Source organism: Poecile atricapillus, chromosome 21 (genome assembly GCF_030490865.1).
Source record: "Poecile atricapillus isolate bPoeAtr1 chromosome 21, bPoeAtr1.hap1, whole genome shotgun sequence".
Taxonomy (NCBI): domain Eukaryota; kingdom Metazoa; phylum Chordata; class Aves; order Passeriformes; family Paridae; genus Poecile; species Poecile atricapillus.
In genome coordinates this window covers 1,397,359-1,418,571 of record NC_081269.1, presented here as the reverse complement: position 1 = coordinate 1,418,571, position 21,213 = coordinate 1,397,359, and the positions used below count along the sequence as shown (strand labels likewise).

Sequence of the window (21,213 nt, the reverse complement as noted above, 5' to 3'; positions counted from 1 at the left end):
TTGGCCATGCACAGTGCAGCCACAGGATGGGGCTGTGGGAGCTGGGATTCCAGAGTTTCTCCCAGGATCTGACTGTACAGGCTGGTGTCTATAAACTTGTGACCTGGAATTCTTCACAAGGGCTACCTTAGAGCTGGAACAGAGGAGTTGGAAGAAGTGTGATGGAATTAGGGATGACGCAGGTAGAGGCAGCGCTTGCTCTGTAGATTGCACCTGACTTCTGTGTGAGGTTTCACATGGCATCTTTTGTTCTGTCCCAGGTCACGGTCACAGTGGCACAATGCTTTGATAGTGTATGCACCTGCTTATATGGATCCCTTCTGGTGCCTACAGTGTTATTAATTCCCTGCATTTAATACCCAATACCTGACTACTGCTCTCCAGTCACAGGGATGTGCTGCTTCAGCAAAAGGGCCTTGGCATCCTTTGGGCTTTCAGTCTGAGACCCTGCACCTGCCTTAGACCTCTTCCTCCTGTTTCCTCCCTGTGTCAATGCCTTCTGGCAAGGAGGGTAGCGTCTCAGGATCTGTCTCTGTCTGCAGGTGGATGCAGACATTGCTCTGAGGTACCAGAAGGTGATGGCTGAGTGGAAGGCCTGCGAGGTCATTGTGAAGCAACGAGAGAAGGAGTCACATTCAGCCACGCTGGCCAAGTTTTCGTCAGGCAGCAGCATTGACAGCCACGTCCAGCGGCTCATCCACAGGGACTCCACCATCAGCAATGATGTAGGTATTCCCTTCCACTCACCATCTGGAGTGGGCAGTGCTCAGCATTTGCAGAGGTGCAGCCCCAGGAGGCAGAGATAAAGGTTAGCACAGCTCCTGAATCCTGGGTAGAGATTGGAGCTGTGGTGTCTCTTTGTTAGAGTGAAAAGCAGGTCTGAATTTTGGATAGTCTACAGCTGTTCTTAGGCAGGACAGGTTCTTAGAGTCTAAAGGGCTCTAAGGTTCACCTACGAAGGCAGATCCCCTCTCATCAGAGGAACAGCTCTCCAGATCTCTTCCTTGTAGGTGCTGTAGTCAGGCCCAGCACAGAGAAATTATCACTGCTATTGAAGCACGTTTGGTTTTGCACATCACAGGTGTTCATATCTGTGGATGAAACTGACTCAGTGGAGCAGGAGCCCAAGGGCCAGGAGGACCCCACACTGACAGCAGTGCCGGCCCCCGTGGCCGTGGAGTTCGACTCACCCGACTCGGGTCTGCCGTCCTCCAGGAACTACTCGGTGGCCTCGGGCATCCTGTCCAGCATTGATGACGGGCAGAGCGGCTCCTTCGAGGATGGGGCTGAGGAAGAAGCCAGCCCTGAGGCGGGAAGGACTGAGCCAGGCACACCCCGCGTGCAGAGAGCCAAGCCAGGGGTGCTGCAGTCGCAGGACTCCATCTCAGAGGAGCAGCTGTGTTCCCAGGGGGATTATTTAGTGGATGTCGCCTCTGTCTGCGCTGCGTCCTACACAGTAGGTCGCAACCGAAGTACCATCATCTCTGCACAGAATTGCTTTTTTAGCAAACACTGGTACTTTTTCAGATAGGATTTAATGAGAGAGAGTCCCAAACTGAAACTACAGCTGGTGGGATCATAACTGAGGACTTTTGTATCCAAATCCCTTCATTTGGATTTTGAGCTGGATTGGAAATAAGGCAGCAAGAAACATTTAGGTGTGTTTTTAAGCAGGAGGGCAAGACAGCCAGTGTGGTACATTTCTAGCAGTTAGAACTTTCTGGGGCCTGGGGGTGTGGACAACATACTGCTTGTCAGATTCTAGTGTTATTTAAAACAAGTTTAAACCTCCATCTAGTCAGATTGAACCACAACCTAAATCTAGATTCAAGATGCCACTACCTCTGTTACTCTTGCTGTCTTACAGCAGCATAGTTTCTCCTTCTCTCTGCTGAAGTTATTTAGCTGGAAATAGCCATTTAGAAATAGTAGAGGTTTAGCACATTTCCCAGTGAAAACAAATGTGTTTTACCTGGCCTTTTTGACAGTAATTAAGTATTACAATACCCTCATCTGCTCAGAGGATAATTGTACTGTTTCTGGTTTGGTGATTCTCAGAGCAAATCTGCACAGAGTCCTGGGAATGCTGTAAAGTTTGCAGATCTAACTAAAACTTCTCTGTTCTAGATAGAGTTGTTGGACACTGTTGCCTTAAATTTGCACAGAATTGATAAAGATGTCCAGAGATGTGATCGGAATTACTGGTATTTTACTGCTGAGAACCTGGAGAAGCTCCGAAATGTCATGTGCAGGTAATGAGCTTGTAAACCCAACTACTTTCACATTTCTGCCAATCCATAAGATAATTGATAAACTATAATAATATGCAAATAGCAGTCAATAACAATTCTCACTAATGAATTTAAAACAACTTGCCAGAAGGAGGAACAGGCAGGATGGCAGGTTAGAGCATAGGTCCGAGTTTGGAATGCAGATTTGAGACAATTTCTCAAGTGAAAGACCCTATTATAGAGAACTGTTCTCTGAATGTACTCTGAGGTTTGGGTTTCTCCTGATCAGGATGATACCTCCATGCTCAGAGGGCCACTTTATCCAGGCAGCAAACAGTAAAGGGTTGTGAAATACTCTGGGAAGTGTCAGAAGGTTCTGAGATTTGCACCTTCAGCAGCTGCTTAGGATTTGATCTCACATATGGAATCAGCCTTCAATACAAGGATTTCTTCTTTCCACAGCTATGTCTGGGAGCACCTAGAAGTTGGTTATGTCCAAGGAATGTGTGACCTCCTGGCTCCTTTGATGGTTATTCTTGACAATGGTAGGAAGGGGCTTCCTTTGGGACATGCTGGTATCCTTAGTGAGGTCTTTCCTTAGAAATGCTGTTTCAGAAGGGAAAAATTTCTACATTAACCAGGGCTAGGTCACCAGCAAAATCAAACCTGTAGCTTGTGATTTGTGTTTTTTCCACCTGTGGCTGTTGAAATGGCTCACGTTAGTGTCTTGGGGCTGCCGTGTCACTCACTGACTTCCAGATTAAATTTTACCAAAGTTAGTAAAATTACTGTGTTCTGGCAGTTCCTGATGCTGAAAAGTCAGCTGCAGGCTGGATTCTTTGAAACATAACCAGTGAAAGTGATCCAGAGTTGGGAACCAACCTCTCTTTCATCTAAATCCTGGGATTCAGAGAACAGCAATAGGGGAAGACCCTGTTTTTCCCAAGCCCTGCAGTTCCATTATTTTTGTTCAAGAAGTCCCACAATTGCCAGTACTGAATATCTGCCTTGTCCCTGCAGATCAGCTGGCCTACAGCTGCTTCAGCCACCTGATGAAGAGGATGAGCCAGAACTTCCCCAATGGAGGTGCTATGGACATGCACTTTGCCAACATGCGGTCCCTTATCCAGGTGAGTCTGCTTTAAGGGTGTCTGAAAGAAGACAAGGCTGTGGCAGAGGCTCAGTGAAGGGCAAGAGCTCCAAGGAGTGGGGTTCAGGCCTGACTTCAGAGCTGGGCAGGAGTTGTAAGTGGATTTGTAGAGTTACAGCCTGAGAGCAGAGGTGGAGATGGACATTTGCCACTTGTTGAAAATCAGTGGGATCTTCACCTTGTTCCTTGGCGCTTTAAAGTCATGGTGAAGATCAACTGTGACTCCTCAGCTCAGCACTGAGTCAGGGCACCAAGGTCACAGCACTGGCACCCACAGCAAAGGGCTGTTTCTGTGCTGAGCAGCTGCTCTGACCATGGGATGAAGAGCAGAGTGGGAGTCCAGTGCTTCTGACCTTGGATGCTTTCCGACCACATTCTGACAGCTGATGTTTTCCATTCTAGATTCTGGACTCGGAACTTTTTGAATTGATGCACCAGAACGGAGATTACACTCATTTTTACTTCTGCTATCGCTGGTTCCTGCTTGACTTTAAAAGAGGTAATAATGTTCTGTGCCTGTAGTTTAGAGTTGTGTAGAACTGTAACAGCTCTTTGTTTTGGTATGAGTGTCTGTCAGGATGGTCAGTGGCAGCTGGGATCACTGGGGAGTTTGTAGTCAGGAGGGGTAATACAGCTCTGAGATGAAACAGCACTGGAATGAGTCCAGGCTTAGAAAGGAGAGTTGCAAATTCCTGATGATGTGATTGAAGCCAAGTTCCTGCCCAGTGCAAATGCCTGGTTGCTCAAGAAGGTGATCCCACTCCTCTGTAAGCTTTGATACCTCCTGTCTCATCCCTGTGGTAACAAGGAGCTGCTCAGCAGTAGCTCAGGAGCTGCTGTACTTTCAGTGAGGCACCTTGTATGGTGTGGGAGCACCCCTGGATCCCAGGATCCTTGTACAAACACACTCCAGCAGAGTGTTGGTGCTGACAGGCCCACTGCAAAGCCAAGATACCCCTGGACACACGGTCAGACCTGCAGCCTGTCACATAGCCCTGTAGAACACCCGGGCCTCCTGTGCTGCTCTCACATGGTCACTGTGGTTCAGGTACCTTCCTGGGCTTGGCTCTGCACCACCCCACCTCTAGGCTGTGGTAATTGTTCTTTAAGCCAGCCTGTGCCTCACGTGCACAAGGGACAGGAGTTGGCTGGAGGAGAGGGGGAGAGGAAAAGGAGGAGTCTTCAGGTTTTGTTCATGTCTGAATAAGGCCTGTAGACATTGGTGAGAGAGGAGGGACATGGTCAGTTGAATAATCAGATGCTCTTGTAATGTTTATTCCCATTCAGAATTGTTGTACGAGGATGTATTTACAGTGTGGGAAGTTATTTGGGCAGCAAAGCACATCTCTTCAGAACATTTTGTCCTTTTCATTGCCTTAGCACTTGTGGAAGTTTATCGAGAGATTATCCGTGATAACAACATGGACTTCACTGATATCATCAAGTTTTTTAATGGTAAGAGCCATTGTGATAAAAAGTAATGAGACTTTGCTCCTTCTCCCTTCCTGAGACTGTCTGGTGCAGTTCTTGTTGTGACAAATCCCTGCTCATTTTAAGCTCTGAGTCTCAGTGCCGGGTCTTGCAGCACAAGGGATCCATCCACACCTTTAATTCTCCAAAACCAACTCCCTGCAATGCTCTGGGGTTGCTGCTTGTTATAGTAATTAATTAATGCTAATGCTACATGAATATCAGTGCCAGGGCAGGAAGGTGGTGCTGACAGTAAAGATGTTTGTCTGTGTGTCTTAGAAATGGCTGAGCACCACGATGCTGCGGAGATCCTGAGGATAGCCAGAGACCTTGTCTACAAAGTGCAAACACTGATTGAGAACAAGTGACCATGGACAGGCTGTCCCTGGGGCTTCGCTGTCAGCCACTGGATGGAGCATTCCTTGCACTGTAATTCCAAATGGTGTTTTAATTGCATCTTCCATGTAATGTAATAAATAGTGAGGAGATGGTAACAGACTTTTAAAACTCGAACTTTCCCTTCACCAGATGAGATTGATGTTTGATAGTCCTTGTTACACTCACTTTGTATTTCTAGACAAAACCTTTTTGCATTCTCTATTTCCCTCTCTAGAAGACATCTGTTCTACATCTTTGTGATGTTGAAAGGGGGGATCTGACAAACTGCAACATTTCTATTTTGACTTACTGCACCTGTAAAGCCTGGATGCACCTTGTGTGCTCTGCCAGAAGCTGCTATGGAGGCAAGGTTGCCAGCACTGGACTGGGTCCTTGGAGGAGCACGGTCCTGGACTCACTGTCTTTGCCTTGAACATGGAAGAGAATGTGTCTGAGCTTATGTTGCTAAAACATTTGGGTTTGTATTTAGCAGTGACTAAAGCTGATAAGGTTCCTGCTGGGAGAATGGCCTTAACCTAAATGCCACAGGTCATGGGAGCAGTGATGGAGCTCATGAGCTAAAACACCAGTCTGGCCTTGGCTGACTGGCTCACACTGCTCAGTCTTCATGGCCCACACAGCCCTGCCTTTGTCTTGCTTTGCAAACTGACCCTGTGACCACTGCCAGCTGCCAGACCCTGCTCTGTGTTGCTCAGGTAAGCAGCTCCAGCCCATGGACAGGACCCTGCTCATACTGGCAGCTCCTGCTCCTTGTGCTGTGCAGAGCCGTGGATTCACATCCCATGGGGAGCAGATGGCAGCACCCAGCCTCCCCTAGATCCCTCACTTCACCCTCCTCCTCCCTGCCCTGCAGAGCTTTCAGGGGCGTGTCCCCATGGGGTCCCACAAACCAGGATCTCTGCAAACAGGATCAGCCCCTGCCAGGTGAGGAAGCTGGAATTGCTGGAGGGCTCTGAGTTGCTGCTGCAGCCCCTGCTCAGCTGTGGAGCCCTCAGTGAGCTCCAGGACGGTCTGTGGCGGGGCTGGGGGGAACGGGGCTCCCACCAGCACTGCTGGGCTCTGCTGGGGCTGCTGGCCTCCTCTGCACTGCACGGGGTAGGACTCTCAGCTCTGCTCTACTTGCTCTCCCCAGGTGCCTGTTGCTGCTAAGTGAAAGTGTATCTCTGGGCCAGCCAGAGGGAGGGAGGATGGAGGTTCTTGTTCACGGAGTCAACTGCAGATTCCACGGGTACTTATGACCCATTCTCCCGGCACAGAAAGTCCCACAGCCCTTGCTCCCATCCATCCCTGCTCCCGTCCCTGCTCCCATCCCTGCTCCCATCCCTGCTTCTGGCTCTGTACAGGCCTGAGCCCATCCCCAGTCCCAGCAGTGCCCAACCTCTGCAGCCCTTTGGCTGCTCTGCAGTTCCAGAAGTGCTCCAGGTGTGTCTGTCGGTTCACTTGAAAACTGAAAAAGTATTTTTTAAAAGAATGAGAAGAGTGAGAAAAACCTGCACCTCCCAGAGCCCGGGGAGTGATGGATGTACAGATAATACTGCACTATTTTCCTTTGGTATGTTGGGAATGTTCTGTACAGCTGTTTCACACAAACCCAATCAGTGAACTTTGCTGTATTTGTTAGAACATTCTGTCTGATTGGATTTTATCAATGTTATGTATTATTTTTGTTGGGAGCAAACTCTTCTCTTTATTGCTCAATTATTTATGTTTAAATGTAACTTATGAATAAATACTTATCGTCAAGGCATCCTGTGGAGCTCTTTGGGAGCAATTTCTCTCCCCCCAAGGTGATTCCAGCAACGTAACAGGGATGAGGCTGTCTGGGAGGATAGGGAAAGATGTAATTAATGTTTCTCTGATGAGCTGCATGGGCTGTAGTGCTAAAGGCAATAAATAGGTCACCATTAAGTAGACTCCTGAGGTCTCTTAAATTACTTTAAGGGCAGCTTTCATGTACGCAGTGGCTGAGCCTGAGCCAGCCCAGCCCAGGAACAGAAGTAGGCTTATGGTAAGTGTCAAAGAGTTTCATCCTGAAATTTTAGGCCTGATTGTGCTGCAGCTGTATTGAATCCAGCTGAGCTGCTGGACTTCCAGGAGAGATCCTCCTCCATCATTCCCAGTCCTTGTTCAAACCCCTTCAACTCCTCTGGCTACATCTCCTCTGCAGCAGGGATGGTTTCTCCTCAGTCTCACCTGGCTGCTTCTGGCAGTTTTTGCAGAGATGTTCCAGGTTTTTAGGCTAAATAGGTCTGGAGATGAATCCCTGGGGAATTACAGAACATTTCCCCATTCCACCATAAAAAAGCCCAACAAAAGCGTGTGTGTGCTGGGGTGGGTGCAGCCATTCCTCAGCCACTGCTCGTTACAGCTGCTAATCAGGTATTTATCCCTATCAACAAGGATCAGTCCTTTATAAAGTGCATCCAAAGCCATACTGGCCTAAATAAACTTCCAGTGTCCTTGTGTCCTCTGTGTTCACCTGTCTACATGGTGGGACTGGGGTGGGCAGGGCACCTGAGCACCACAGCTGGGGTTACAGCTGGTTCTTGTCCCTCTGTCCTTCCCACACATCTGCCACAATTTCCGTTGCGCAGTCTCAGTTATTTTTAATGCAGTTATTTAGACTCGTGGTGTTCCCTCCCAGCCCCTCTGCCTGAGCCTACCCTGGGGTCCAGCCCCACCCCCTGACCTGCTGCCCCAAGGCCACCGAGGGGTGTGACTTGCCGGGAGCTGGATGACCATTTGCATCCATCGAGTCTGCTGCCGGAGACAAGGCAGTGGGAGAAGCTGGCACTCGGCCTCCAGCATCTGCAGGAGAGGGCAGTTCCACGTGAGGCAGGTCCGGCCGGGCTGTTCAGCCCATCCCTGCTCACCCCAACCCACGGCACAGGGAGACCCTGACGGGGCTGCCCAACAGGAGAGTCCCAGCAGGAGGGTCCTGGCGCGATGCTGCTCCACTGGGCCCCGGTGGGGCTGCTGGGAGCCCTCTGCCCTGCAGTGGGGCCAGGATGGGCTCCTCAGCAGAAGGGCACAGGATAGGGCACTGTTTTCCAATTTCTCAGAGATTCCCGAAGCTGCAAAGGCTTTGCTTTTCCCCTGCACAGCACCGCTGGATCCAGACACACACACGGCCCTCAGGAAGCTCTGCCTGGCCCGGGTGAGCTCCAGCCCCGCGGATCTGTGATGCACCTGGAGTGGCTGCGGTGGCTCCGGAGGGAGGGAAGGCATTGCTTTTGGAACTGGGAAATCACAAAGTGAGGGATCTGCATGCAAAGCATAGGGAAGCAAATGCAGAAACCTGTTTCCGATTTCAGTGCATGTTTATTTCAGTTTTATATTTATTTCAGGCAAGTGCTTATTACATGGATATCATTCATGTTGGATACCTAAATTCTGGAGCATGAAGAGCCAGTATTGTACAGCTGAATAGTAAAAATACAATATGTACAAAATTAGTTGCTTTTTCACATAGCAGATGTATCCAAACACATAAAAATCTTTACAGTCTAGAGTTTGTCAATATTCAGTATTTCAGTAAATTGGTAACACAGTGACACGTCCTCACTGTAAACACAGACCGCACCTGCCCAGGTGAGCGTGACATGGGGGTCCTGTGAGGTGCAGGGGAGGGATGGGGGCTCCAGGCCAGCGACGGCAGCGACTGGGCTCAGTCAGCAGCTCCAGTGACGCATTCCTAACACGGGGAGCACAGCCAGCTAAAGTAAATAAATGCTTTAGGCAGGAGGGAGGGAGGTCACATGCAGTGACAGAGCAGGGGGTCCCTACTCCCACCACGGCTCCTCACCCAGCAATGCCCAGGCTGGGACCTGACCAGAAGCCAATACATCATTGGGTGGTTGCAGTCAGTCCCTGATTTCTCGCTCTGCCAAGCCCCACCACACTTTTGGCTCAGGGTGTTAAGGCGTATCCATAAGGCATTTGCACCGGGATCCCGCGGGCAGCACGCGGCCAGCGCGGCTCCGGCCGGAGCGTTCCCGACAGCCGGCACAGGCAGCACCGCAGCCAGCGCGGGCCTGTGCCTGCCACAGCAACACAGCCTCGGGGAGGATGGGCCTGCCTGCCAGCCAGCCAGGGAAAATCTCACAACAGAGATGCGCTGGGAGCCCGGGGCATTTCACTGGTGAGCCGTGGTGGCTTCTGCACCAGCGCTCCGTCACACTCAAATTCCTATTCACAGCACAAGGAATGTGGTGAGTCAATGGGCTTCATCCAGAGCTAGAGCAGAACCAGCCATGCTGTCCTGATGAGAAGCACCATGACATCCCACAGCCCATTCCCACCAAATCCCAGCATGGAACAGCCCTGTCCCACACTGACAGTGCAGGGACAGAGGCGAGTGGGGCCTTCCTTCGCTGTTCAGCAGCCCCAGGCAAGGAGTGAGCCAGCCTGAGAACAGCCAAACACAACCTCTGCCAAGACTGCACCCACCCAGTGCTGGGCTAGGGCTGGTGTTTTAATAGTTCAAGTTTGGATTATCAAGTTCTGTATAAAGGGACAGAAAGAAGCCATGACTGAGTCTATCCACAGCCTATTTTCCTTAACACTAAACATCCACTTCTAACAACTGATGTTTCACTCAAGGAGGAAATAACCTAAAGATAAGTGTTATAATCCATTTTAATCTGTCCCAAACGATAACAAGGGATGTAAAACAGGCCAGAAGTATGAGGGTTTTCCTCTCCACACGCCCATAGCTTTTAGAATCAAAATAAGACTGGAATGAACAACTGTTCAGAAAAAAACATGCCAAGTCTCAGAGGAGCCTCACCTGTGAGTGCTCAGAGCTGCTCACCTCCACACCAGCTCCATGAGCCTTCTGCAGCAGCCACGTATCTAACTAAGCTAATTAAGCAAGTGCCTGAACACCAAGACAGGCTGAGCCAAAGTCCTGTTCAGGTAAACAGAGGTCAACTGGTTCATCTGGCTAAGGCTGTTCACCCCACTGGGACACTGGATTCCCATCACAGAAAGCAAAAGGGCCAAACAAGCATGTCATCACATGGGGAAAAGGACACTTTCCCCCCCGACCCCTGGCACATAGGAGGTCTCCAGAGCCCCTTGTACCCACCCAACCTGGAACAGTTCTCTTTTTTCTTTAAATGCAAAAAACGCCCTCAGGATGCAAACCAGTCCAAAGAGACACAGGCTACATACAAAAACCAGACACAATAAGCCTTGCATTGCATGTCTACAAGAATCTACCAGGCGTGCGCACAGACAACCACACCGACACCGACACAGCAGCGACACCTCACCTCCACCTAAACCACCCAAAGGCATTTTTTTTGTTTCTTTTGTTACAGAAGGCCACTCTGAAATAAAACAAAGGAAAAAAAGACAAGGAGCCCAAGAGCAGCAGCAGCAGCCAGCTCAGTGGGATGAGGAATGCTCCGGCCATGCTGTGGATGCCTGGAGAGCAGAGGCCTCTGCAAAGGGCTGTTCCCTCTGTCCAGTTCTGCTCAAAAAACCAAAACCCAGCTGTGCCAGTGGCCAGGGGCCCAGTGGTGGCACTGGAGCCCTTCTGGCCGTCGGCACTCAACACTCAACCCCAGCACGGACAGACAGATGGACACACACACGTACGTGCTGAACAACCTCGACAGCAGCAGTTTGGCTCCAGCCCTCATTTCCCCACATGAAATGTGGGTGACCAGCTGCCCCCACGTGCCCCCAGGGACACACAGCCCCGCTGCCTCTCAGATCTCACGCAAGCAACTGCAGAGAACGTGGGAAATCAGATCACTTCCCTTCCTAAGATAAACTATACAGATCTGACTAATTTTTACTGGTGAGGTCAGGAATACATTCCTGTATCTGAAGTGTCAGCATTAAGAGCTCTTTTCAGGATCATTTTAAAGTAGCAGTTTGGGTTCTTTGCCCTCTGCCTGCACCTCTCTGGCAGAGGAGCTGGAAGTGGCTTTGGCAGGCGCCAGGGCTGCTGCGGGCAGGCTCAGCCCAGCATGAGGTTTCCCAGGGCACCAAGCCATGCTGGGGGTCTGTGCCCACACATCTGCCCAGCTGCAAACACCTCTGGCCGTGCTGGCTGAGCTCCAAGCACAGGTCCAGCTCCTGAGCAGCACTTGGCTGTCGGCAGCAGGACATGGAGCGTGCGGGCTGCAAGGGCACCTGCCCTCAGCAGAACCATCTCCACTGACCAACAGGCTCTGAGCCAGGTGTGACAGGACAGAAAATCCTCACAAACTACCATTTGCTATTCTATTGTTTTTCTATTATTTCTGTGGCATGGTTACAATAACTAATATTATTCAACAACAGAAGAGATTTCTTGTAAACTTCATATTTATTGATTTTTTTGGGGGGGGGACGACAAATCAGATCTTATGAATCCCCAAGTGTACATATATATTTATATATAGCTTTCTCCATAGGGAAAACATATATCAAAGGAGGAGAGACATTCCTAAAGTGCCCCTTGTCATACAGTACTGAATGGGATTTCTAAGAGCATCAGTGTAAATCCAAAGTTTCTGAGCAGGAATAACAGAGGTGGAAAAGGAAGGGCTGTGGCTGCTCTTCTTCCCACAGAACAGAGAGAAGTTCGCTGACTTTAAAAAACCGAAAAAAAAATCCCAAAGAAATGTTTCTGGTAGCCCTGAAAAAGGCAGACAATAACAGGGGTACACACAACATTTAGAGCAGCTCCCAGGCTAGCCAAGGGGGATGTTCCTAATGGGGAGACCAACATCCATGAAGCGAATCGGACAGACAGACAGCATGGCACAACTCCAAGGAGAAAGAAAAACTGGCCAAGACTGGGCAAGGCAGGGCCACCCTTGGATCTAAACCATACGGGAGCAGAAGATGAGGTCAGCAGCACCCCTGTCCTTACAGCACAGGCCAATAACCCAGCAGAAAGCTCATCTACCTGAGGCTCAGCCAATGCTCCTGCCCTCAGCCCATTCTCAACCTGGCCCCTCCCTCAATGAGGAGAATTCATTATTTTGTGAGTTGGAACAGTAAGAAAAGGCAGAAACACATGACCTCCCTCTCCTGACGCTGCTGCATACTCCTGAGGAGGGAGGTGACCTGGTTGCACACACTCAGAGCTCAGGAGTTTCTGATGAGAAGCTGACCTGATACCCAACCCTGTCTCAAATCCTGGCTCACAACAGCCTCCTTGGGAAAGGACCTGCAGGGACAAAGGACAACCAAGTCTTGGCAATCCTGGGAATCCCCCAGTGTTAACAGTGCACTAAATGAGAATAAACAATCTGCTTAAATGGGGTTTTAGGAAAAGAAATCCTTCAAGGTTTATCCATTCTGCAGAAGCTGTGCTGGCAGTACAGCCAAGAGCTTTCTGAACTCAAGGATGCATGAAAGAAAAATAGAACAAGTGGTAACTGGGGCTTTATAAACAGACTTCACACAATTCCCAGCAACACCTGCTCAAAAGGCACAATCACCCCCGACCTCCGAAGTAATTTCTGCTGCCTCCAGACCAGTTTTAAGTGGGGACAGTATGGAACAGGCAGATGTTCTCAATTACACCCCTGACACTCTTCACACCAGTCCTCAACAGGCTTATTAAGTTGTGCTAGAGTTAACAGGTGTTTTGGGCAGAGTATGGACGCTGTTTTCCTGCAGGACACCTCAGCCCCACACTGGATGCAGCCTGTAGCATGGTGAGGTGCTCAGCCACCCCCTCCTCCTCTCCCACAGCTCCTGGGTAGATGTGGGACCGTCCTCCCATCCTGCCCTAGGAGAATGGCTGCTGGCTACAGCAGCATTTTGCCTGCAGTAAGGACTGTGGAATACTTGTTTTAAAAAGAGAGGAAGACAGAATGGAGATCATTCACAGCAGTTACTACACACACAGTGCAAGGACCAGAACATTCAGCGAGCAGCACAACAGCATTCCTCCTCTCCTGGCTCTCTGGGATTTGCCACTGATCTCAGACAGGTCTGCCCCAACCACTGGGAAGGAGAACAGGAGGGTCCTGAGGGATGAGGGTTCTTTGGTGCACATCTCACTGTCAGACACAAGCTCTCACACTGATCTTCCTGCAGCAAACCCTTATCCTGCATAAGAAGAGACTGCTTCCTTGCCAAAGGGAACAAAGCTGCTTGAACTACCTGCACTCTGGAAGGGAACCACATCCCCTTTTATCCCTTTCCAAACCCACTGGCTCCCACACCAAAGCGTGCTCAGGACAGAACAAACTAACAAACATTAACCCATGCAGCAAATCTACCTCATTTCTCTTGGTCTTCTCGTCCCAGGTTCCATTCACCAGGCCACAGAAATGCCCTGCAAGCTGCCAGCACAATGTGCCTCTGCCAAACAACAAACCCAAGAAACCTGGGGTGGCTTGGACCGGCAGGAGGGACCCTGACCGGGGCCATGCCACGCACAGAGATCTGCAAAACCAATTATTGCATCAGTAAACCAAGCCAGACAAAATACAAATGCCCCCGAAAACATCCAAACAAAGCACTGCCAATCATTAAAATAATAAAAACCAGTATTTTTTTTGACATAACTATAAAAAATCAAGTAATTTATAAAATGGCAACAAACCAAGTCTGGTTGTGTATTCTTTTTCCTTTTATTAGACAGGACAGAGAATTTCCTTAAAATCCCATAACAAGTCACAGTGATTTTAGATGGTTTTTGAAATGTAATATATTGATGGGAAATACCTTTAATATGGTTTGACTCGTGGTTTGTTGTTGGGTTTTTTTTTGTCACTGTACTCTGGTCCACCAAACCATCTATCCTATAGTTTCTTATTTAGAGAGGACACTCTGTCTTCTTCCTCCAAAAATTAATTTTGTCTCATAATCCTGCAAAATAATCAACCTTACAAAAGGCCTTCAAATGTTATATTTATATATATATGTATATACATATATATATACACACACATACACACATATATATAAATATAGACTTCTATGATTTTTTTCCCATTCTACGCAATGTCTCAATAAAGAGATCAGCAATTTTTATTCTACAAAGAAGCAACACATAAGAGGGCAAAATTAAAGTCTTAAGAACATCATATCCATAGTTCACTCATTACACATAAAAGGAAAAAAAATCACCATGAACAACTGTCTTTGAAGTTTCTCAGATGAGCGGCTCTGAGCGCGGAGCGGCCCCGTCCCGGCGGCAGGCAGGCACCGGGCGGCTGGGACAGCCCAGCCCCACCACTCCCGGCATTCCCGTGCTTCCTCCCGCCGAGCCGCACGTGGTTGGAATGTATGGAGTTTCCTTAGGAAAGGTTCCCAACAAAGACCTCGCCACTGGACCGTCCCCTCTAGGCCAGTTTCAGCGTGCTCACCGGGAATGACGGCATGGTCACCATAGTCACTGGGTTTAGGACCGTCTGCCCGACCAGCTGCGGGTGATGGACAACTTGGGTTCCCACGGCTGGCTTGGCCATCACGGCCGGCTGGCCCAGGCTCGTGGTGCCGTTCACTTGCTGGTGCGAGATGGTGTGAGCGATGTGGCTCACAACGGGCTGGCTGACGGCCACGGGCTGGGGGTAGATGGGCAGCTGTGGGCCCAGGTGGGCCATGTGGTTGATGGTGGCTGGGTGCACAGTGATGTGGCCGATGGGCTGAGCAGCAGTGGTGAGTTGCACGGGGCTGGATGTAGAAGGTGCAATGTGAGCAATGTGCTTGGTCTGTGGACCCTGAATGACGTGGTTGACAGTCTGGATGACCGAGGCGTGGGTGGTGGCCGTGTGGGCGATAACAGTCGATTGCACGGTCGAGGCCGCCACGATGTGAGTCTGTGCAGGAACGATCGCCTGCGGCGGAACCAGTGCTTGTGTCTGGAGGGAGGGCTGGGCATGGGGCTTCTGCTGGATGGACACGTGTGGGGGCAGGACCGTGGGGAGGGGGGGAGCAGCACTGGGGGGGACGGCTTTCAGCAGCTCTGGGTGCTGGCGCTGGGTGAGTTTTGGTAATGAGTTCACTGGCCTGTCATCTTCCATATCTTCATCCATGTTGTCTTCACCCTCTGCAAAACATGAAAGGAAGAAACTCCCATAAAAAAGCAAGCAGAGCGTGAACTGGTCCAATGAGCCTCCCTAAAAGGCAGTATTGGCAGAAGAGTCGTGCAGGAGGCATCACTGAGCTACAGGCTGGTGGCACAGTGGCACGGCACAGCATGATGGCACGGCACAGCCCTCTCCTTGCTGCCTGTGGGCCAAGGACGTGGAGCCAGGCAGGTGTGAGAGCTCAAAGACCCAGCTACAGCAGGGTGCTCCCAACAGGCTGAGAGGTCTCACTGGGCAGGCAAGGGGAGCACCATGAGCAGAGGCTGACAGAATGCACTTGGCTGAGCTGAAGTGGGATCCTTCTGGGAAAAAGAACAGCGTTTCGTTTCCTGGCCAGTTGTTCCACCAATCAGCACCACTCCTTCTGCTCCCAGAGAAGGAAAGAAATAGCCATGGAGAAACATGGCAGCAAGTCTCTCATCTGGACTCTCAATGGACCCTTGTCCAGTCCAGGAATTAAGGAAGCAAAACAGGAACATACTAGCCCTGAGATCAGGAAGACAAGCCCAGCATCCTGCACTGCCTGTTCTAGTGCCAGCCATACAGCAAAGAATAAAAATCTCAGAAGACACAGAAGCAGCAGGAACACCAGAGACACTTCCCCTTCACTAGCTCTGGGCAGCAGCAGGTTGATGTGGCTGCTTTAACCAGAGGACACTGCAGAGGGAACAGCTGGCACTTCCAACGACAAAGCAATGCTACTCCCAACTTCCATCAGGCTATACCTGGAGCCTGCTCCTACGATCAGAGGTGATGAGCCTGAAAAAACTCAGGTTTTCCCTTCCCAGAACCTGCAATATCATCTGCCTGGCTTGCCAAGAGCAAATGCTAACTTGAAGGAACTGCTGTGAATGTTATGCACTGTTATAGCCTCCATGTCTCTGGAAAGCTCTATGTCCACAGACTGCCTATTCTTCCTGCTGCAGATCCCTGGTGTGGAAAGAAGCACACACTCTCCTATCTCACAGAAACTTCTCACTAGAACCACACGTCAGGTATCCATTAGTGTCATTTCATCTGCACTGTGGATCCTCCTCACGCAATGTGAAGACTCATTAAGTTGTTCACACACTCAGGTGATTCTCCCTACACCAAAACCTTCTTCTGTATGTGCTGAACACCCTCCCACATCCACACAAATACACCAGAATGCCCACTTCTAACGAGGAGGGCTGCAGAGCTGTGCAAGGAAAAAGCTAAGTTTGGAAAGCAGGGATTTATCTCCACAATGAGGTTGGATGTGCAAACCCACACTTTGTATCTACTCGACATCGATGCACAAGTTTCAGTTTACTTCACATGAGCAGCAGTGTGTTATTAACAACATCAATTATTACAAACACTCCAAAACCTTTTACTTTATTCTGAATGTAAAGAAACCCTGATGCCGCTAAATGAAGATCCCCACCACCCCAGTGTAGCTGTGTCAATGACCTTCTGTGATGATTACAAAAAAAGAGAAAAATTATGAGTACCTGATGCTGTCGAGGTAGATGCCTGGTCATCCTCTGGCTGAACTGTCTGTCGAATAATTCTGTCAATCTCCAAGACATCCATCCACTGGCTCAACTCGTTCTTCAGCTCTGCCAGGCGCTGCTGGGTAGCGATCTTCTCTCTCGCCAGCCGCTCCATCTCGTGCTCGTATTCCTTTTCCTTCCTCTTTAAAGTCTAAAGTCAGAGAAAAGAAAAATAAATATAATGAGAACAAAGACAAGAATAATCTACACTAATCTGGTCACTCCCATGTCCACAGCTCATTATTTTATATTGTCAGTTATGCTGGTGTAATATGTGTTCAGCTATATTTATACCTTCCAAATTGGGGCAGAAAGGGAAGGACAAGATCTGGCACATAATGTATTGTTCTAGTTGAAGGCTTTCTACTTTCTGAGGGAAAACTGATAAACCCCCAAAACTGAAATGCTCAGAAGGAAAGAAAAAGCCTAAGCGCTGATGAGCTTCTGAGCAACACACAACACACCCCACACCAAGAGCTCCTGACCTAGGGAGGATCCACATTACCATGGTGGATGGTAGAACCAACCACCCCCTGCATCACAGGGAAACTCCGAGGTCAAACAGGAAGGAAGGGAGCACGTTGTCCTCTCCTGCTAATGCCCCCTTGGCGCTGGGAACCGCCACATCCCATCCAGGTCAGGGGAGCTGCTGCATCGGTCAGCACAATACACAGAAATACCCTACACTGGCCAGCACTACTGCTGGGAAATACAAACCACACACACCTGAGGGGGATCAACTATTCCAAGGCCTGTTCTATGAGTTTTTAAGGCAGTGTAGCACTGCACACTGCACTGGGAGACTTGGTCCCCCAGCCCAGGGCCACATTTACTGCATGCAAAAAAGAGAAAAAATCAGGTGAAATCTGTAAAAATACATACAGACTGTCCATTTTCTGAAGTTAAGTTTCACCACTGGGAATTTAAATCCCACACGCTTCTGAAAATACCAGCCACACAGAGCCCACAAAGATACTCCTATTCTCTCGCTGCTGGCAAGCACTGAGCTCAAAAGCAAACCCCACACCTGGCAGAGGACCAGGCTCATGGTTTGCTTAACACATCTCTTTATTTCTCTCTCAGGTTCTCCAGAATGAGTACAATCAGAGCCTGTCCTCACACCTTTCAATAGTTCTGATGGTGTTGTAGCTCTCAGGTTTGCTGGGAAGGACCTTAAAGCCTGTTCAGCCAGCCTTTAATGCAGCCTAAGGCAACAAAGATTAGGGAGCTCCTGCCACTACCTTTGTCCTGGTAATAACAATAAAGGAAATATTTTTAAAAGAGCCAAACAATGTGTGTTAGCAGGGCACAACCACTGCAGGGTGACAATGGAGACAGCTCATCTCTCCCCAGATCAGCTAAAAGCTCCTCAAAACAGAGGGTTTTCAAACAAAGGGGGCAGTTCTTTCTCTCCTGCTGTTGCTCAAGCCAAAGCAGGCAGCAGATAGACCAACACCACAATCCCACTGCTCTGTCCTGGGCAAGCCCAGCAGACCTACAGTCACTGCAGGGAGGCAGCCATGGGGACAGCCAGGAAGGATGGCTGGGGACCCCTGGAATCCTGGCTCTGCACCAGTCCTGACCTGTAGCCCAGGGATTCCCACGAGGCTGAGGCCCAAATCCACAGGCTGGTTTTAAAGTCTCTTTTCTATCGAGTGCAGCCAAAGCATTTGACCTGACCCAGAAAAGTCATGTGCTGTGTGTGCTCTGATCCCCTTGCAAAGGGTCATGGTGGGACGAGCCATGCAGGGGAAGGTGAAGGTGACCAGGAAGGTGCATGCTCCTGGATCAGGTTTCAGCATGCGAGACTTGCATGTAACTTGTCTGAATGTCTTCTGCTCACCATGTCATCAGGAAAGGCAAGCAGAAGAAAGGCTGAGCTAAACCTGCTGTGCAAACATGAGCCCAGCCCCTCTCTGCAGCATCTCCCCAAAGCTGCTCTCCACGCAGTGCACGAGAGGACAGAACAGGAACAGCTCTCCAGGAGGAGCAGGCGCCAAGTCCCCGCAGCAGCCTCCGCACCCGCAGTGGGCACAGCACACGCATATTCAAGTAGATTTGGCTTCATTCCCTGCTCTGAGAGTACACTCCCAGCACTGGGGGAAAGCACTACCACCAAGTATGAGCAGGGCAGCTGGTAATTAGTTACAAACTTTTAATTACTGGGAAGGCAGGCAAACCCTTAGCAAGCACCAAGAGGAGTCTCCCAGCCAGGAGAGCCAGGGAGTTCACTATGTCACTCTGCAGGCACTCCACAGGCTCTGGGACGTGGCACTGGTCCAAGCTCAGCCCTGTGGGCTCTGCCTCCCTCAGTGCCAGCACTCTCAGCCCTTGACTGGGTGCCAGCTCCCGGCAGCCCCTCACTGGATCTGCATCTCCTCCCAGCCCCAGCATGGCTGGGCATTCTCCAAGGGGAGCTGCTGGGGAGGCTGGAGCAGCAGATGGACTGGAGGCACCGGTAATCTTTCAAAACCTATTCTTGGTAAAGACAGGTCTCCAGGCTGAGCCGCTCTGGCATAATAATGAACTGGGTGGGATTAACTGGAGCCCTCTTCCCTCTCCTTTGAGCTCCCCTCCAAGGGCTGCCCCACTCTGCAGGTATGCGTGGGTGCGGTGCCCCCAGGCTCCGCAGGGACTTCGAGTGTGCCCTGCACTGGGAGCTAAGCCTGGGACTTGCAGAAACGAGCACTCTTCGACGGACAGGGAGTAGGGACCCTTTGTGGCTCTCACCACGGCAGCCGGTGTGGATGGAGCAGCCACGCATCTCCCCGCGTGCCCCCCGACCATGGCACTGGCACCTCAGGGACACACAGCTCTCCGGCATCCACCTCCCGACAGATCATTTTCTGCAAATCATCCTGCCCACATCAGGTGCCAGGATTTCCCATCAGTCAACAGAAAGTCCAGTGACAGCCAGCCCTTAGTCATTGGGACTGTGGTCACTGACCTGCCCCTGCACATCAAAACCTTTAGATATACCCACTGATCCCCAGGATGTTCTCCTAAAACAGCAGTTTTTGTCAGCACTATCACCATGGATCTCATGCAATAAAAAACCAAACAATATAAAGTAATATTTAACACACAGACACTTTTCCCCAAAGCCAAGCCTTTGCAATTTTCCAGCAGAATGGGCATGTAATGGTAGCACTGAAAAGGGCAGAGGGGACCTTAAAACTACAAGTAACATAGTAATTGAGAATTAAATTTTTATAAAAAAAAATTCATACCGATGCCCAACGACCTTTCCTTTTAGTTGTGAAATTTCATTAAGGCAGAGGCCTGGGGTAGGGTTAGGAGCTGCCACCTGACCCACCTCCACAGCCACTGGCAAGGACCATGGCAAGGGTTCACATCTGGTGCTGGCACCTTGGATGACAGCTGCTTGCCAAGATCCTGAAGGACACACGTATAACCTGGCTCATGAAATACTGATCCTGTTTCTCCACAGCAGAAAAATCATTGAAGTTACTTGCATTCCTGTTTTCCCACTTCCTCAGGGAAAAGCCAGGCTGGGCTGGCCCAAGGAAGGCCAGGCACACCCCTCGAGCTCTGCTCTGTTTGCAGAGGGCAGCCCAAAGCTGGGGGTGGCACCTTACTGAGCCCACCCCATCCCACACTGCTCTCTGCAAGCATCAGGCTCCAGCACAGACCCTCCTTCTTACGTCTGTGTCTCCATCATTGTAACATTTCTTTTTTTCATGCTAAGCAGTTGGGAACCCTGGTTGCCCAGGCAACTGTTACACTGCAGTGTGAGGAACCTACAGGAGCTACGACTTCAGAACTCTTTTATGTTTTGCTCTTAAAAAAAATTGCACATGAGCATCACTTAAAAGAGTAGATCCTGGCCCAGCTAAAGTGGAAGCTCAGCTACCCTAGGAAGAAATCATGGATTTCCTCACACTCTTGTGAATCCATCTATGGTTTTTGATGCTTGGGAAGTATTGCAAATCAGCTCCTGGCTCTGATGAAACACCAGAACACTCTCAGCTCTGCTGAGCTGAAGCTGAGTGAGCCCTCTGCAGCAGAGCAAGGGCCTGTTCCTCCCCTGCCAGGCAGGGGCTGCTCCCTGTGCAGGTGGAAGCAGTGACAAGGACACAAGGGCAATGGTGAGTCCCTTCATCTTTTATTTAAACACCAGCAAACAAATTAAAATCCACATGTGGGTTTGCTTTTGCTCTCTTGGAGTATCTGATTTTCCTCCTTTACCTGTCAGCTCCTTGGCAGCCTTTATCGACCTGGAGTTTTGAAGCGAGACCAGACAGCTGCAGTGACAGCAAAGGCCTGACAATTCCAGTGGTAACTCTTCCCCACTTTGTGCCCACTATCCTGGCTGCTTTGGAGCCACTATTTGGTCCTTGTGTGCATCTCCCTGCTATTATTTGGTAAACAAACCA

General features: G+C 49.9%; 2 protein-coding genes across 9 annotated transcripts in view; one reads left to right on the top strand and one right to left on the bottom strand.

The window, feature by feature from the left end:
- Positions 1–7,707, top strand: part of SGSM2 (small G protein signaling modulator 2) — a 38,961-nt gene extending 31,254 nt beyond the window's left edge. For 6 of the 8 annotated variants that reach the window (XM_058854383.1, XM_058854379.1, XM_058854382.1 and 3 more), the window contains 8 exons: positions 543–725; positions 1,082–1,456; positions 2,128–2,252; positions 2,694–2,776; positions 3,252–3,361; positions 3,784–3,880; positions 4,669–4,836; positions 5,131–7,707. In XM_058854383.1, the coding sequence (XP_058710366.1) occupies positions 543–725; positions 1,082–1,456; positions 2,128–2,252; positions 2,694–2,776; positions 3,252–3,361; positions 3,784–3,880; positions 4,669–4,836; positions 5,131–5,219 (1,230 nt within the window). In that variant the 3' untranslated portion in view covers positions 5,220–7,707. The remainder of the gene's footprint in view (positions 1–542; positions 726–1,081; positions 1,457–2,127; positions 2,253–2,693; positions 2,777–3,251; positions 3,362–3,783; positions 3,881–4,668; positions 4,837–5,130) is intronic. The other 2 variants (XR_009279282.1, XM_058854381.1) reach the window with 2 other exon arrangements.
- A 6,226-nt stretch (positions 7,708–13,933) lies between these two features.
- Positions 13,934–21,213, bottom strand: part of MNT (MAX network transcriptional repressor) — a 30,550-nt gene continuing 23,270 nt past the window's right edge. The window contains exons 5-6 of the mRNA XM_058854361.1: positions 16,775–16,967; positions 13,934–15,259 (exon numbers count right to left, since the gene is read on the bottom strand). Of these exons, the coding sequence (XP_058710344.1) occupies positions 14,553–15,259; positions 16,775–16,967 (900 nt within the window). The 3' untranslated portion in view covers positions 13,934–14,552. The remainder of the gene's footprint in view (positions 15,260–16,774; positions 16,968–21,213) is intronic.